General features: G+C 46.2%; 1 protein-coding gene across 1 annotated transcript in view; it reads right to left on the minus strand.

Moving 5' to 3' along the window:
- LOC140724056 (NACHT, LRR and PYD domains-containing protein 3-like) overlaps positions 1 to 17744 on the minus strand; it is a 96643-nt gene extending 78899 nt beyond the window's left edge. The window contains exons 1-2 of the mRNA XM_073038541.1: positions 17728 to 17744; positions 1985 to 2081 (exon numbers count right to left, since the gene is read on the minus strand). Of these exons, the coding sequence (XP_072894642.1) occupies positions 1985 to 1994 (10 nt within the window). The 5' untranslated portion in view covers positions 1995 to 2081; positions 17728 to 17744. The remainder of the gene's footprint in view (positions 1 to 1984; positions 2082 to 17727) is intronic.
- Between the last annotated feature and the right edge of the window lie 1543 nt (positions 17745 to 19287).

A 19287-nucleotide genomic window follows, 5' to 3' on the forward strand; every position in this document is an offset into this window, starting at 1 on the left:
GGATCACAAACTGTCAGTCACCTGTATCACTCACAGACAAGCCACTGGATTACTCGGGGTCCGATCCTCCAGATCAAACATTCTCCGGTTGCTTTGTCACACACTGTCTTGTCCCCTGGGTCAAAGACTGACCACTGCCTTGAGATGGACAACGTCCCGTCCCCTGGGTTACAGATTGAACATAACCTTGAAGCCCAGGATGCCTGGTCCCCTGGGTCCCATTACGTCTCCTGGATAATAATTGTCATGTAGCAACTATACAATTCATTGGCAAAGGGAGAGTCTTGCGTGCAGTTCCAGTAGCTAAACAAAGTCTCGCTGAGAGAGTTTTGCATTTACTAAGGATGCAGTTGCTAACAATCTACAGGATGGATGGGATTCAGCTGGAAAGAGTGTCGGGGAGATTCACAAGTATGTTACCAGATGGGGTTGTTTGTTATCTGGTTCGGCTGGGACAATTTGCCCCGGAACACGGGAGCTTGAAGGGTAAACTTGCACACGTAAAACAGAATCAGGTTTATTATCACAGGCATGTGTCGTGAAATTTGTTAACTTAACAGCAGCAGTTCAATGCAATAGGTAATCTAGCAGGGAAAAAATAGTAATGATTAAAATTAAAAAAAAATAAGTACACAAGTAAACCAATTATGTATATTGAATAGATTTTTTAAAAATGTGCAAAAACAGAAAGACTGTATATTTTGAACAAAGTTAGGTAGTGTCCAAAGATTCAATGTCCATTTAGGAATGGAATGGCAGAGAGGACGAATCTGTTCCTGAATCGCTGAGTGTGTGCATTCAGGCTTCTGTACCTCCTCCCTGATGGTAACAGTGAGAAAAGGGTATGCCTTAGGTGCTGGACGTCCTTAATAATGGACGCTGCCTTTCTGAGACACCGCTCCCTGAATATTTACAACTTCCGGCAGCTTCTCTCGGTCCTGTGCAGTTGCCCCTCCATACCAGACAGTGACAGACCGATGCAGACCACAAATGAAGTGTCTCCTGATGCTCAGCCATTTCCAAGGCTGGCAATGTTCTCGGCTCGGCTACAGAAAACTGAGTTCGGAAAACTCCCCTCATCTACTTTGCGCAGCGAGGGGGGAGTTGAGAGCTGCCCGGACAAAACCTGAAATGTTGTATTATCGCACAATCTCTGAAATCCAGGAAATGCTCTTGTCACCTGCCTCTGAATTTTGTAAATGAAAGTTGGAGATGTCTTTCACCTCTAAACAGGCCCTGATGTGCAACAAACCCTGAGCCTAGATAATGTTGTAGGGGTGGAACTGGGCTCTCTGACGGTGGTGTCTGAAAAGAGGATGCTGTCCAAGTTGCATGCCATCTTGGAAAATGCTCCCCTCCACTCCATAATGTACTGGTCAGGCACAGGAGTACATTCAGCCAGAGACTCATTCCACCGAGATGCAACACAGAGCGTCATAGGAAGTCATTCCTGCCTGTGGCCATCAAACTTTACAACTCCTCCCTCGGAGTGTCAGACACCCTGAGCCAATAGGCGGGTCCTGGACTTATTTCCACTTGGCATGATTAAATTATTATTATTTATGGTTTTATATTGCTATACTTCTACACTACCCGTGGTTGGTGCGGCTGTAACGAAATCCAATTTCCCTCGGGATCAATAATGTATGTCCGTCTGTCTGTAGACTTATACATAACAAACAACACCGCTGTCACATTCCTGTTCGTGTTTCACTCTCAACCTGCTGATTCGGGGTCTCCGGCTCCTTTCACTCAGGTGAAGCTTTGCCTGGTGAGTGGAGTCATTCGACCATTACTGGTGTCAGGTCCCTGCGCTGGAACTGTTGGACTGATCGATTACACAAAGGCACTTTACCAGTGGGATCAATGACACTGCTTGATGAAACTTTTCTCTGCCCTGTTAGCGCCTGAGTAAGCTTCTTCATCTGAACTATTGTGCACCAACAGGGCAGAAGTTTAGTTATAAAGATCCAGGTGAACATACCTGTAGCCATTCTGATTCTGACTGACTGTTGTTGATTGTCGTCGTCTTGTTTACACTCTGATCCGGGTGCTGGACAGCTCCACCTGCTGGTGATGACCTGTATTACACACAACAAGCAGACAGTGAGGTCAGAGAGAATTGGATTACTTTGCAAATGTGACAGTATCTGTATCAGAGCCGCAGTTCGCATCAACTCCCAAACCATATCTGTATGTCTGTCCAGTGATATCTGGAGCATCCTTCCGATAGAGGCACAGAAAAACAGATCACAGATACTGACCCTTCAGCCCATCGAGACAATGCTGACCACAATATGCACTGAGATGGTCCTAATTTTCAGGCCTTTGGTACAGGGTCAAACAGGAACATAACTTAATTGTAAAACCTAATTCTGCTTAATCACAGATTCGCAGGTTCTGACAATTTATTAGTAGAAAAGCACTTGATGACGACAGGGTATGTAAATGTAAATTATTGGTTGGCATTTGCTAGTTAGGACTGAGTGAAATGTGGTGCTGGGACATTTAGCTTCAACAGGGTTTGCTCTCAGCAGAGGCTCGCACGACGATATACTCGAGGCTAAGTATATCATTGCAGCTTGCAATAGACAGAGGAGTCAATGACATGTTGCTGTAGTTCATGGTGATTCCACATTTCTGCAATCACTGCAGCAGGAAACAACAACGGCGTCTTCTAACAGGAGGAGATTCTCCACGCATTTTGAGATAATTGTGACGTAACACAGACGAAGCAAGGAAAGGTCAGAGGTGATGTTGGAAATGGACAAGCAGTGTGAGGGAATGTGCGTGGCTTCGCAGAGCTGATGCTGACATCTGCAATGATTGTGACTGAGTCTGATAGAGGCATAAATGGTATTTCTAGGCTTACTCAGTCTGACTCCAGCTATTTTCTACTTCCCTTGGTACGGAAATGTAATGACTAAAGAACTAGCGTTTGAGTGACTGAGACTCACCAAACTTTCTCCAGAGTGAGTCAATGGAAACTCTGATTCAGACTGAGGGTAAATTGTTCTACTCAGAGAGGTGTGGATGGCTGGATTGCCCTGTCTGTTATGGAGGTGGAAGCAAATACAATGGGGGCTTCTAAGCGATGTTTAGATAAGCACATGGGTGTGAGGAAGATTGAGAGGATATGGACATTGTGTTGGAGGGAGTCATTAGTTTATTTCGGGGGGTGTTGATTTACTTTTCAGCTGGTTTGGCACACCATTGTGGCGGGAAGGCCTGTTCCTGCGATGTACTGTTCCATGTTCTGTTCTACCTTCAGCACCAGGAGTTTCTCTTTGACTCCCACTGGCCGATGGACAGGTGCTAGTCAAGGGGAATTTCCAAATACGAATTGAATTCTGAAACCCCGGTCTCTTTCTACCGGTGCAAACACAAAACAGCGTAGTTAACCACAGCCTCTCCCTGTGAGGGATGGAATGGGGACTCGTTCTCTGCTTTGCTTCCAAAGGAACTTCACAACCAAACACCTGAGCACAGAACAGAAATACTCGCTCAACATCTCATAAACCCGGACAGCTTGATCCCCTGACTCATTTTATCTGGATCAGATCAGGTGTGGTATCCCAGGTCCAACCTCAGAGGGTCACAGCCCACACCGAGAGAGACTCACATCTTTCCCACATCTCACAATGAGAGATTCACGCTACCAATATCCAGCCCCCGGAGACGTCTGCGTCATTGCGGACGGAGGAACATCAAGCCGCGTCTGTAAAAGCACCAACACAGACCGAAGCCCAGACACTGCCAGTTCCATATTCCTGGAGCCCCCATCCCAAGATTGTATCTCAAGCACCAACTCTCTCAGGGCTGTTTGCTGCTGGTAATATGCGGCAGTGTCTCAGCTAATCCCAGTTCAAAAACATACACCCCACACCAACCCACGGCAGAACTGGAGCCTGATGATCCTTTGTCTGGACGGGGATCAGCCGGGAAACGTGGGCATTGGTTCACAAAGAGGGCGCTGGTACTTGTCTCCGCAGTTACATTGAGCACAGTTGTTCATTATTTTATTGTTGAGTGCGGTGTAGCCCAGGTCAATTAGCAGCCCTTTTCCTCGACGTGTAACAGGAACAAAATGTTTTAAATATAAAATTGAAAATATAGCACTCAGTACAGGAGATTTTTTTTTGTTCTTTTGACGTAGAAACGATTCACCGACGGCAAGACGTTTGACACCCAGAACAGAATTGCATAAATACTATCCCTGCAATCTTCTTCATTCCATCCCGGACAGTAAATGCTCAAAGCACCCTCGTCCCTGAGGCCACTCTCTCTCCTCTGAGAGTCAGCAACCAGAGAGCGAGAAACATGTTCAACACTCTCTGCAGCTCTGGTGAGCTGTTGCCCTGGCGACGGAGGGAGTGGCTCGCAAAGATAACCGAACAGGGAAACAACAAACTCAGTGTCACATGTTCTCAGTTTCATTGTGACGAAGATGAACTGAACATTCAGCCATTTTGTAATGGTGACACTAAAATTCCGGTGGTTGTTTTTACCCTGTCGAGGTGCATTCAGTAAATCTCATGGTGGTTCCAGCTCTACAGAACTCTCAGCAGTGTAGATGCTGGTCCAACATAAAAACAAATTGTTGGATATGACCCTTCTGCAACAAATGTCGATGATGTGCAGAAGTTTCAATTGAGATTCACAGAGACCTTAGAGCACAGACACAGGACTGTTAGCCCATCCAGTCCGTGCCGTGTTCGGTGTGGTCCCATCCCCCCGCACCCAGACCACAGCCCTCTATACCTCTCTCATCTAGATACCCACCCAAACATCGCTCAAATACCACAATCGAACCTTCATCTCTCACTACTGCTGGGAGCTGGTTCCCCATTCGCACCACCCAGTGAGTGAAGTAGTTCCCCCTCAGATTCCCCTTCAATGTGTCAGTTTTTGCCCCAAATCCATGATCTTACCCAGCCTGAGGGGAAAATGTCTCCCTGCATTCACCCAGCTTATAGCATCATAGATTTCTGTATCTCTAGCAGGGGTTCCCAACTTGGGGTCCATAGACCCTTCCTTTAATTGTAGGGCAAAATGGCTTAGAAAAGTTGGAACCCTGCTAGGGTACCCCGTCATTCACTTGTATTCCAGGTAATAAAGTTTAACCTGTTCAAACTATCAGTATAATTAATTCCTGAAATACCAGCAATGTCCGTGTAATTTTCCCTGCACTCTGTCACGCTTATCGGGTAACTTTCCTCCAAGTAGCTGACCAGAACTGCAGACAATTCTGCCTATTGTAAAATCACGGTGCCCTTGACAACTTTAGCATTAATATCCCAACCCCTCTTCGTAATAGCCTGCGTTGTGAAGGTCAATCTGCCCAAAACTCTCTTTATGACTCTGGTGCTACCTTAAAGGAATTGTGGATCTGTAACACCCACACCAGGACAATCGGGCTCAAAACAGTTATTTTCCCCAAGTAGTAAGCCTGATCAACACCTCTACTCACTAACCCACGCTCCACACCCCACCCACTACCAGTTTAACATTTCCTGACAGTTCCAGACACACCTGTGCCTAACGTCACTTTATGGACAGACAATCAATGTCACTTTCCGTATGTCCAGACATTCCTGTACCCACCGTCAACTTATGAACATAGAATCAATGTCACAGACCTGAACTGGCCTCTACTACTTTAACAGGAAGCTCATTCCACACAGCTATCACTCTCTGAGTAAAGAAATACCCCCTCGTGTTTCCCTTAAACTTTTGCCCCCTAAATCTCAAATCATGTCCTCTCGTTTGAATCTCCCCTACTCTCAATGGAAACAGCCTATTCACGTCAACTCTATCTATCCCTCTCAAAATTTTAAATACCTCGATCAAATCCGCCCTCAACCTACGCTCCAATGAATAGAGACCTAACTTCTTCAACCTTTCTCTGTAACTTAAGTGCTGAAACCCAGGTAACATCCTAGTAAATCGTCTCTGCACTCTTTCTAATTTATTGATATCTTTCCTATAATTCGGTGACCAGAACTGTACACAATATTCCAAATTTGGCCTTACCAATGCCTTATACAATTTTAACATTACATCCCAACTTCTGTACTCAATGCTCTGATTTATAAAGGCCAGCGTTCCAAAAGACTTCTTCACCACCCTATCTACATGAGACTCCACCTTCAGGGAACTATGCACTGTTATTCCTAGATCTCTCTGTTCCACTGCATTCCTCAATGCCCTACCATTTACCCTGTATGTTCTATTTGGATTATTCCTGCCAAAATGTAGAATTTCTGTATCTCTAGCAGGGGTTCCCAACTTGGGGTCCATAGACCCTTCCTTTAATTGTAGGGCAAAATGGCTTAGAAAAGTTGGAACCCTGCTCGGGTACCCCGTCATTCCCTTGTATCCAGGTAATAAAGTTTAACCTGTTCAAACTATCACTATAATTAATTCCTGAAATACCAGCAATGTCCGTGTAATTTTCCCTGCACTCTGTCACGCTGATCGGTAACTTTCCTCCAAGTAGCTGACCAGAACTGCAGACAATTCTGCCTATTGTAGAATCACGGTGCCCTTTACAACTTTAGCATTAATATCCCAACCCCTCTTCGTAATAGCCTGCGTTGTGAAGGTCAATCTGCCCAAAACTCTCTTTGTGACTCTGGTGCTACCTTAAAGGAATTGTGGATCTGTAACATCCACGCCAGGACAATCAGGCTCAAAACAGTTATTTTCCCCAAGTAGTAAGCCTGATCATCACCTCTACTCACTAACCCACGCTCCACACCCCACCCACTGCCAGTGTAACATTTCCTGACAGTTCACTTTATGGACAGACAATCAATGTCACTCTCCGTATGTCCAGACATTCCTGTACCCAACGTCAACTTATGAACATAGAATCAATGTCACAGACCAGACAATTGTGCAATACTGCAAAGGAAGAATCGCTGATTCAAAAATGCAATCGAGTAGAAGGCTATATTAACAGCAAAGATATGCACAAAAAAAGGAAATTACTGGGATTAAGGAAACCTCCTCTACAGGATGCATAACAGATGAATAAAGTATGTGAGAGCTTGATTCAGTATATAGAGCAGCTTTTTCTGAAGATAGTAGAGGGGAACCCCCAGATATTAAACACCCTAATTCTGGTCCACCGATTGCCAAAGAAGAAATAACTAAAGCAATGAAAAGCATGAATCATGGTAAGGCCACCGGACCTGTTGAAATATCAATGGAACTGATACACGCCCAAGAAGATCTGGGCATAGACATTCTTTCTGAAGTGTTTAATGGCGTATATGAATCTGGTGTATTCCCTGACGATCTCTTGAAATCAGTGTTTATAACTCTGCCTAAAATTCCTGGAACTATTGACTGTGAAAGTTATAGAAGAATCAGTCTTGTGAATCACATAATAAGGATTTTGTTGAGAATTGTTCTGATTCGAATCAAAAACAAGTTAAGGCCAGAAATTTCTAAACTGCAATAAGGGTCTATTTAGGATAGAGGAGCTAGGAACACAATTGTCATACTACGAATACTTTCAGAAAGGGCAATTGAATATCAAAATGATGTATTTTTATGATTTATTGAGTTCACTAAAGCATTCGACAAAGTCAACATGAAAAATTATTTCAAATGCTCAGTAAACTAAACATTGACAGAACGGACCAATAATGTCTTCAAAATGTATTTTGGAATCAAATGGTGGAGGTAAAAATTGATGATTTAATAAGCATTTGGACTAAAATTCAAACAGGAGTTAGGCAGAGATGCGTTACCTCACTGAAATTATTTAATATCTATACTTAAATGATTTTCAAAGAAATAGAAGACCTAAACGGGATAAAAATTTGAGGTGTTATCATCAACAATATGAGATATGCAGATGATACCACCCGAATAGCAAGTGCTGCAGAAGGCCTACAAATACTCCGAGACAAAGTAGCACAAACAAGTGCAGATTTTGGTCTGACCATCAATTGTAAAAAAAAATCCAAATATATCATAACATCAAAAGAGCAGAATTCTCCCAAGTGCCAATTGTCCATCGGTAACAAAAGAGATTGAACAAAAGACCGGCTGTAATTACCATGGTAGCTTTATATCACAAGATGCTGGAAGTAAAGTAAAAATAAAAATAAGAATTGCCATTGCCAAAAACAACTTCCAAAAAATGAAATCTATTTTTCCCAACAGACACATTTCTGTGACAACAAAGCTTAGGCTACTAAAATGATACATCTGGTCAATCTTGCTGTATGCTTCCCAAACATGGACGATAACACCAGAACTCCAAAGAAACTTACAAGCAGCAGAAATGTGGTTTCTCAGAAGAATTCTGAAAATATCATCTAGAGATGGGGTAACTAATGAGACAGTACTCCAACATGCCCAGACAAAAAGATCTTTAATGAGAATATTACATGAGAGGAAATTTAAATTCCTGGGCCATGTCATTAGAAAGGGAGAAATAGAATGTCTTACATTGCAAGGCCGTATGCCTGGGAAACGTGACAGAGGAAGGCAAAGAAGAAAATATATGGACACTGTGAAAGAATTAACAGATCTAAGTGTGCGAGGTATCATCGACGCTGTGAGGGATCATTGGATGTGGAGAGTCATGATCGGCCAGGCATGTAAGGTGCAAGTCACATGCAGAAGAAGAATCAATGTCAGTCTCAGATGTCCAGACACTCCTGTGCTTAACCTCACTTTATGGACAGACAATCAATGTCAGTCTCATATGTCCAGACACTCCTGCGCTTAACCTCACTTTATGGACAGACAATCAATATTTTAAAACGATCATACTTTATTTATCGTGTTTTGTCTATTATTGTGGTCTCCATCATTTTTTTTTCTGTCTTGCTTTGGATTCAGAGTAACAATTATTTCGTTCTCCTTCACACTTGTGTACTGGAGTGACATAAAACAATTTTGTATCTTGAACCCTGGGGAGAATACCACGACCATCCACATTATCTAATCTCCCACTTGATTCCATCAGCTCCGACAATGTCACCCTCATTCTCCTCTGGAATAAAGATCCAGCTCGGCCAAACGCTTCCTATGACTCGGCCCTCTAGTCCAAGCAACATCTTCAGCAATCTCTTCTGCACCCTCTCCAGTTTCAAATATATTTACGGCAGTAGGGTGAACACAACTGTACATAATACTCTGTGTAGCCAAGTAGATTCATACACAAATCAATGGCATGAATAGTGAATTACAGAGGTCTCAACGCCGACACACACACCCCACTCGTCACAGGCCTCCATTCGCTAAAACCATCTTCAATCATCTCCCTCTGCTTCTTGTTCTCGAGCCCGGAGATAATCCTCCTCGCCAGCTCCCCTTGACTCCTTCCTGACCGAACCTCCCCGATCAGCTGCCACGCGGGATTTTTTACAGACTTTACCAAAGTTCAGATAAACAACATCACTGCCCAACTTCACCCAACTCCCTAGTGAACTCTTAAATAATCTCCAAAATAGTTGACAGATATGATGTCCTCTTGGGCAGTGTAGAGGGTGATTTCCCCATGACTAATGCCCAAACGCCCGAGACCAGCTTCACTCCAGACTGAGAAAGTTCCGATCTGTGGAATTACCAACCTGGACTGAAGCCCGCATACTGCCAGTTCCATATCCTCAGAATCACCAGCCCAATATCATCACCCATACACTGACGCTTTGGTGCCGGCGATTTGCCGTGGTGTTCCTGCCATGTCCGATTCACAGACTAAGGTGGAACTGGAACCTAATGACCCTCTGCCGGGGCCGGGGCTCAGGCTGATTCACCGGTCTGTGTGGAGGATGCGGATACACTTCAGCCTGTCCCCAGCAGCTATAACCGAGCACATTTGATCACAATTTTCCTGCTGTGTGGGATCTTGCCCAGCACAGCTGGCTGCTATGTTTCCCGCAGTGCAGCAGAAACAAAATGTAAAATTACAAAGTAGAAAACGCTGGGAACTCAGTACATCAAACTACATCTCTGAAAGGTGAAATGGTGGAAAACTGTCCAAGATCTGCTGAGCGTCTCCAGTATTTTTCTCCTCCTCACTTTAAATTTCCTGCAACTGTAGTATTTCCTCCCTCTTCATTTTAATGCACAGATAGTAACTGATTGCCACCCGTGACTGTCAATGCCACCCCACCCCAACCAATGTGTCAGTTGTCAGTTCATTCTGACCCTGGTGTAACACAGCCCATGCAGTCAATGCCCACAGCATCTTTTCCCCCCACTATCGCTCTGTGCATTTGCCCCTGAGGCCACTGTCTCTGCGCTGAGAGGCCGTGACAACAGAACCAAAGAAACACTCGCTGCAGCTCTGACAGGCTGATGGAAATAGAGGAAGTGGCTCACTGAAAATAACCGAAAAAGGAAATAACAAACTCATCATGTGCTACAAGTGTCGTTTTGACAAAGACGAACACTGCAGCCATTTTGTAACGCTGAAACTAAAATTGAAATGGCCGCTTTTACCCCGCCGTGTGTTGATGTCAAATAAACCTCTGCCTGAACGGGGGAAAGATGCATCTACTCATACACGTGGAGCAGTGTCCCGAGGGTGAGATCACTCTGTTTAACCCTCGCTGTCTGCAAGCACACAACGGGCCGAACGACCGCTTCCGGTGTGATGGAAGCGTGTAAATCAATTACCGACCCCAGGCGTCGATCCAGGTGAAGTCTGGATCCGCTACCGGGCCGGGTGATGGAGGTAAAGTTCCCCAGGTACATCTTAATGCGTGTGTTTAATCTCGGCATCACCACCTCATCCCGCTCCTGGGAGCAGAACACCAGGGGCTGAGCGGCGGCTCATCTCAGGCCGTCCGGCGTGAAGGTCCCATAACCCGGACCGACCACGACAGGTTGGATCCAGGAAGCGGGACGAGGCCGCCAGTTCGAGGAAGTTAACGGGACTCTCTGCCCGACATCAGGTACCCTCAACCACACCCCTCACCCGAATCGGCTTCAGTACTCACCGATGGGAAATTGTTGGTCGCGTTCACCCCTAATGACCCCAATGCTCACCGCTGAGAACTTGATCAATTTGTCCCGCAGACAGTATCGGTCCACCAGCTCCCAGCCGACGACCCGCTTCAACAGAGGACGGAAAGAGAAGCACCGCCCATCCGGAGACTGTGAGAGCGGGGGCGGGGCCTCGGAAGCGAGAACCTCAGATGCTGCGGATCTGTGTTTGAAATGGGAGCCAGACGCTGGATCACGTGACGGGTGGAGGGACTCCCTCCTGAACTGGGGTCTCTGCTCCTCGACCCTCACACACTGCCCGACCTACCTGCCGCATTTTAAACCTTATTCCATACTTACACCAGCTACATTTTTAATTTTCCCCTCTGTATCTTTCCCGTCCCCATCGCTCCGCCTCCCGGTTCCTGGAGCTTTGCGGGTTCGATTCCATCCCGGTCCGATACACAATGCCCACCCGAACAGGAATTCCGCGGGTTTCATTGAAATCACTTGTATGTTTATAAACAATAATTTCTATTCACAATCCTCCGGAGCCTCACTGAACAGGAACCCTGTAACATCAAGTGAGAAACAGCAGTAGGAGGCTATTCTGCCCCTCCAACCATCAACAAGATGGCGGCTGCTCTCCCATCTCAGCCCACATGTTTCTCCCCGATCCTCATTTCCTCGATCCCTTCGGTCTCCATACATCTGCCGGCCTCTGATTTATGTGAAGACGATCACTGAGACTCCACCGTCTTGCAGGAATTAGTCTGGTGAATCTCTAAAGGAAACACTCTCTAACTTCTTATAATCCTCCATAGAATTAAATTCTATTTCTGCAGCCCTGTGTTACCCCCACAACTCACCTTCCACCCATGTCACTATTTCCACCTTGCCACCTCCCCTCTCACCTGGATCCACCTCTCTCTCCCCAGCTCTTGCCCCATCCCTACCCCTCACCGCTTTTCTCTGAATATTTCCTGTCCACTCTCAGTCCAGAGGGAGGGTCTCGGCCCGAAATGTTGACGGTCCATTTCCTTCCACAGCCGCTGCCCGACCCACTGTGTTCCTCCGGCAGTTTGTTCTTTGGTCTGTGTAACCCGTGTTAGTATGGGGAGTGGGATTTTACACCAAATACTCTCAGATGCTGGGGTCAAAGGAACACGTACAACACGCTGGAGGAACTCAGCAGGTCGGGCAGCTTCCGTGGACACGAACTGTCAACGTTTCAGACCGAGACCCTTCGGCAGGACTGAGAGGGAGGGGGCAGGGACACTACAGTCTGTGGTGGGAAAGCTGTTGGAAAAGATTCTTAGAGATAGGATCTATGGGTATTTAGAGAATCATGGTCTGACCAGGTATAATCAGCATGGCTTTGTGAAGGGCAGATCGTGCCTACCAAGCCAGATAGGGTTATTTGAGGAGGTGAGCAGGCATATAGATGAGGGTCGTGCACTGGATGTGATCTACATGGATTTTAGTAAGGCATTTGACAAGGTTCCACACGGTAGGCTTATTCAGAAAGTCAGAAGGCATGGGATCCAGGGAAGTTTGGCCAGGTGGATTCAGAATTGGCTTGCCTGCAGAAGGCAGAGGGTTGTGGTGGAGGGAGTACATTCAGATTGGAGGCTTGTGACTAGTGGTGTCCCACAAGGATCGGTTCTGGGACCACTACTTTTTGTGATTATTATTAACGACCTGGATGTGAGGGCAGAAGGGTGGGTTGGCAAGTTTGCAGACGACACAAAGGTTGGTGGTGTTGTAGATAGTGTACAGGGTTGTCAACGATTGGGGAGAGACAATGACAGGATGCAGAAGTGGGCTGAGAAGTGGCAGATGGAGTTGAACCCGGAGAAGTGTGAGGTGGTACACTTTGGAAGGACAAACTCCAAGGCATAGTACAAAGTAAATGGCAGGATACTTGGGAGTGTGGAGGAGCAGAGGGGTCTGGGGGTACATGTCCACAGACCCCTGAATGTTGCCTCACAGGTAGATAGGCTAGTTAAGAAAGCTTTTGGGTTGTTAGGATTCATAAGTCGAGTGACAAGGTTTAATAGACGCGATGTAATGATGCAGCTCTATAAAACTCGAGTTAGGCCACACTTGGAGTACTGTGTCCAGTTCTGGCCGCCTCACTATAAGAAGGATGTGGAAGCGTTGGAAAGGGTACAGAGGAGATTTACCAGGATGCTGCCTGGTTTAGAGAGTATGGATTTCGATCAGAGATTAAGGGAGCTAGGGCTTTACTCTGGAGAGAAGGATGAGAAGAGACATGATAGAGGTGTACAAGATATTAAGAGGAATAGACAGAGTGGACAGCCAGCGCCTCTTCTCCAGGGCACCACTGCTCAGTACAAGAGGACATGGTTTTAAGGTAAGGGGAGTGAAGTTCAAGGAGGATATTAGAGGAAGGTTTTTCACTCAGAGAGTGGTTGTTGCGTGGAATGCACTGCCTGTCAGTGGTGAAGGCAGATACACTAGTGAAGTTTAAGAGACTGTTAGACAGGTATATGGAGGAATTTAATGTGGGAGGTTATATCACAGGCAGGGTTTGAGGGTCGGAACAACATTGTGGGCTGAAGGGCCTGTAATGTGCTGTACTATTCTATGTTCTATAAAGTAGGGGGAAGGGTGGGAAGGAGAAGGATTTTCGGTGCCAGGTGAAAACCCGGTAAGGGGAAAGATCAAGGGGTGGGGGAGGGGATGCAGGATGGGGTGAGGCAGGAAAGGTAGAGAAGGAGTGTAAGGGGAAAGCACTATGTGTAGTTGAAGAAGGCAGAATCATGAGAGAGATGATATTTGTGGCAAATATGATTATGTGATATGTATGTACAATATCTGAAGTATATCTTATGGAAATGTTTGTTTGATGATGAACCAATAAAAAAATAAATTACAAAAAAGTAAATTTACTGATGACACAAAGGCTGGGGGTGTTGTGGATAGTGTGCAGGGATGTCGAGGTTACAGCGGGACATTGATAGGATGGAAAACTGTGCTGAGAAGTGGCAGAGGGCGTTCAACCCAGATAATTGTGAGGTGGTTCATTTTGGTAGGTCAAATATCATGGCAGAATGTCGTATTAATGGTAAGACTCTTGGCAGTGTGGAGGATCAGTGGGATCTTGGGGTCCGAGTCCATAGGACACTCAATGCAGCTGCGCAGGTTGACTCTGTGGTTAAGAAGGCGTATGGTGTATTGGCCTTCATCAACCATGGGATGAGTTCAAGAGTCAAGAAGTAAAGTTACAGCTATTTAGGATCCTGGTCAGACCCAACTTGGAGTACTGGATTCAGTTCTGATCCCCTCAGTACTGAAAGGATGTGGAAACTATTCAAAGTTTGCAGATGAGATTCATAAGGATTTTTCAGGATTGGGGAGCAAGCCTTATGAGCATAGGTTGAGTGAACTTGGCGTTTTCACCTTCGACAGATGCAGGATGAGATTCCCACTAGACTAAACATTGACGGAACGGACCAATAATCTCTTCAAAATGTATATTGGAATCAAATGGTGGAGGTAAAAATTGATTATTTAATAAGCATTTGGACTAAAATTCAAACAGGAGTTAGACAGAGATGTGTTGCCTCACTGAAATTATTTAATATCTATACTGAAATTATTTTCAAAGAAATAGAAGACCTAAATGGGATAGAAATTGGAGGTGTTAACATCAACAATATGAGATATACAGATGATACCACCCGAATAGCAAGTGCTGCAGAAGGCCTACAAATCCTCCGAGACAAAGTAGCACAAACAAGTGCAGATTTTAGTCTGACCATCAATTGTAAAAAAAAAATCCAAATATATCGTCACATCAGAAGAGCAGAATTCTCCCAAGTGCCAATTGTCCATCGGTAACAAACGAGATTGAACAAAAGACCGGCTGTAATTACCATGGTAGCTTTATATCACAAGATGCTGGAAGTAAAGTAGAAATAAAAAGAAGAATTGCCATTGCCAAAAACAACTTCCAAAAAATGAAATCTATTTTTCCCAACAGACACATTTCTGTGACAACAAGGCTTAGGCTACTAAAATGCTACATCTGGTCAATCTTGCTGTATGCTTCCGAAACATGGACGATAACATCAGAACTGCAACGAAACTTAGAAGCAACAGAAATGTGGTTTCTCAGAAGAATTCTGAAAATATCATCTAGAGATGGGGTAACTAATGAGACAGTACTTCAACATGCTCAGACAAAAAGATCTTTAATGAGAATATTACATGAGAGGAAACTTAAATTCCTGGGCCATGTCATTAGAAAGGGAGAAATAGAATGTCTTACATTGCAAGGCCGTATGCCTGGGAAACGTGACAGAGGAAGGCAAAGAAGAAAATATATGGACACTGTGAAAGAATTAACAGATCTAAGTGTGCGAGGTATCATCGACGCTGTGAGGGATCATTGGATGTGGAGAGTCATGATCGGCCAGGCATGTAAGGCGCAAGTCACATGCAGAAGAATCAATGTCAGTCTCATATGTCCAGACACTCCTGTGCTTAACCTCACTTTATGGACAGACAATCAATATTTTTAAACGATCATACTTTATGTATCGTGTTTTGTCTATTATTGTGGTCTCCATCATTTTTCTTTTTCTGTCTTGCTTTGGATTCAGAGTAACAATTATTTCGTTCTCCTTCACACTTGTGTACTGGAGTGACATAAAACAATTTTGTATCTTGAACCCTGGGGAGAATACCACGACCATCCACATTATCTAATCTCCCACTTGATTCCATCAGCTCCGACAATGTCACCCTCATTCTCCTCTGGAATAAAGATCCAGCTCGGCCAAACGCTTCCTATGACTCGGCCCTCTAGTCCAAGCAACATCTTCAGCAATCTCTTCTGCACCCTCTCCAGTTTCAAATATATTTACGGCAGTAGGGTGAACACAACTGTACATAATACTCTGTGTAGCCAAGTAGATTCATACACAAATCAATGGCATGAATAGTGAATTACAGAGGTCTCAACGCCGACACACACACCCCACTCGTCACAGGCCTCCATTCGCTAAAACCATCTTCAATCATCTCCCTCTGCTTCTTGTTCTCGAGCCCGGAGTGAATCCTCCTCGCCAGCTCCCCGTGAATCCCACGTGACCGAACCTCCCCGATCAGCTGCCACGCGGGATTTTTTACAGACTTTACCAAAGTTCAGATAAACAACATCACTGCCCAACTTCACCCAACTCCCTAGTGAACTCTTAAATAATCTCCAAAATACCTGACAGATACGATGTCCTATTGGGCAGTGTAGAGGGTGATTTCCCCATGACTAATGCCCAAACTCCCGAGACTTCAGCTTCACTCCATACTGATAAAATTCCGATCCCGGCTGTGGAATTACCAACCTGGACTGAAGCCCGCATACTGCCCGTTCCATATCCTCAGAATCACCAGCCCAATATTATCACCCATACACAGACGCTTTGGTGCGGGCGATTTGCCGTGGTGTTCCTGCCATGTCCGATTCACAAACTAGGGTGGAACTGGAACCTAATGACCCTCTGCCGGGGCCGGGGCTCAGACTGGTTCCCCGGTCTGTGTAGAGGATGCGGATACACTTCAGCCTGACCCCAGCAGCAAAACCGAGCACATTTGATCAATCTTGCCCAGCACAGCTGGCTGCCATTTTTCCCGCAGTGTAGCAGGAACAAAATGTAAAATTACAAAGTAGAAAACGCTGGGAACTCAGTACATTAAACTACATCTCTGAAAGGTGAAATGGTGGAAGACTGTCCGAGATCTGCTGAGCGTCTCCAGTATTTTTCTCCTCCTCACTTTAAATTTCCTGCAACTGTAGTATTTCCTCCCTCTTCATTTTAATGCACAGATAGTAACTGATTGCCACCCGTGACTGTCAATGCCACCCCACCCCAACCAATGTGTCAGTTGTCAGTTCATTCTGACCCTGGTGTAACACAGCCCATACAGTCAATGCTCACAGCATCTTTTCCCCCCACTATCGCTCTGTGCATTTGCCCCTGAGGCCACTGTCTCTGCGCTGAGAGGCCGTGACAACAGAACCAAAGAAACACTCGCTGCAGCTCTGACAGGCTGATGGAAATAGAGGAAGTGGCTCACTGAAAATAACCGAAAAAGGAAATAACAAACTCATCATGTGATACAAGTGTCGTTTTGACAAAGACGAACACTGCAGCCATTTTGTAACGCTGAAACTAAAATTGAAATGGCCGCTTTTACCCCGCCCCGTTCAAATAAACCTCTGTCTGAACGGGGGAAACATGCTTCTACTCATACACGTGGAGCAGTGTCCCGAGGGTGAGATCACTCTGTTCAGCCCTCGCTGTCTGCAAGCACACAACGGGCCGAACGGCCGCTTCCGGTGTGATGGAAGCATGAAAAACAATTACCGACCCCAGGCGTCGATCCAGGTGAAGTCTGGATCCGCTACCGGGCCGGGTGATGGAGGTAAAGTTCCCCAGGTACATCTTAATGCGTGTGTTTAATCTCGGCATCGCCACCTCATCCCGCTCCTGGGACCAGAACACCAGGGGCTGAGCGGCGGCTCATCTCAGGCGGTCCGGCGTGAAGGTCCCATAACCCGGACCGACCACGACAGGTTGGATCCAGGAAGCGGGACGAGGCCGCCAGTTCGAGGATTTTAACGGGACTCTCTGCCCGACATCAGGTACCCTCAACCACACCCCTCACCCGAATCGGCTTCAGTACTCACCGATGGGAAATTGTTGGTCGCGTTCACCCCTAATGACCGGCCTCAATGTTCACCGATGAGAACTTGATTAATTTGTCCCGCAAAGAGCGATCGGTCCACCTGCTCCCCGCCGACGACCCGCTTCAACAGAGGACGGAAAGAGAAGCACCGCCCATCCGGAGACTGTGAGAGCGGGGGCGGGGCCTCGGAAGCGAGAACCTCAGATGCTGCGGATCTGTGTTTGAAATGGGAGCCAGACCCTGGATCACGTGACGGGTGGAGGGACTCCCTCCTGAACTGGGGTCTCTGCTCCTCGCCCCTCACACACTGACCGACCTACCTGCCGCATTTTAAACCTTATTCCATACTTACACCAGCTACATTTTTAATTTTCCCCTCTGTATCTTTCCCGTCCCCATCGCTCCGCCTCCCGGTTCCTGGAGCTTTGCGGGTTCGATTCCATCCCGGTCCGATACACAATGCGCACCCGAACAAGAATTCCGCGGGTTTCATTGAAATCACTTGTATGTTTATAAACAGTAACTTCTATTCACAATCCTCCGGAGCCTCACTGAACAGGAACCCTGTAACATCAAGTGAGAAACAGCAGTAGGAGGCTATTCTGCCCCTCCAACCATCAACAAGATGGCGGCTGCTCTCCCATCTCAGCCCACATGTTTCTCCCCGATCCTCATTTCCTCGATCCCTTCGGTCTCCATACATCTGCCGGCCTCTGATTTATGTGAAGATGATCACTGAGACTTCATCGTCCTCCAGGAATCAGTCTGGCGAATCTCTAAAGCAAACACTGTCCAACTTCTTATAATCCTCCATAGAATTAAATTCTATTTCTGCAGCCCTGTGTTACCCCCACAACTCACCTTCCACCCATGTCACTATTTCCACCTTGCCACCTCCCCCCTCACCTGGATCCACCTCTCTCTCCCCAGCTCTTGCCCCATCCCTACCCCTCACCGCTTTTCTCTGAATATTTCCTGTCCACTCTCAGTCCAGAGGGAGGGTCTCGGCCCGAAATGTTGACGGTCCATTTCCTTCCACAGCCGCTGCCCGACCCACTGTGTTCCTCCGGCAGTTTGTTCTTTGGTCTGTATAACCCGTGTTAGTATGGGGAGGGGGATTTTACACCAAATACTCTCAGATGCTGGGGTCAAAGGAACACGTACAACACGCTGGAGGAACTCAGCAGGTTGGGCAGCTTCCGTGGACACGAACTGTCAACGTTTCAGACCGAGACCCTTCGGCAGGATTGAGAGGGAGGGGGCAGGGTCACTATAGTCTGTGGTGGGAAAGCTGTTGAAAAAGATTCTTAGACATAGGATCTATGGGCATTTAGAGAATCATGGTCTGATCAGGTATAGTCAGCATGGCTTTGTGAAGGGCAGATCGTGCCTAACAAGCCCGATAGAGTTCTTTGAGCAGGTGACCAGGCATATAGATGAGGGTAGTGCACTGGATGTGATCTACATGGATTTTAGTAAGGCATTTGACAAGGTTCCACATGGTAGGCTTATTCAGAAAGTCAGAAGGCATGGGATCGAGGAAAGTTTGGCCAGGTGGATTCAGAATTGGCTTGCCTGCAGAAGGCAGAGGGTCGTGGTGGAGGGAGTACATTC

This window comes from Hemitrygon akajei, unplaced genomic scaffold (assembly GCF_048418815.1).
Source record: "Hemitrygon akajei unplaced genomic scaffold, sHemAka1.3 Scf000155, whole genome shotgun sequence".
Classification (NCBI taxonomy): domain Eukaryota; kingdom Metazoa; phylum Chordata; class Chondrichthyes; order Myliobatiformes; family Dasyatidae; genus Hemitrygon; species Hemitrygon akajei.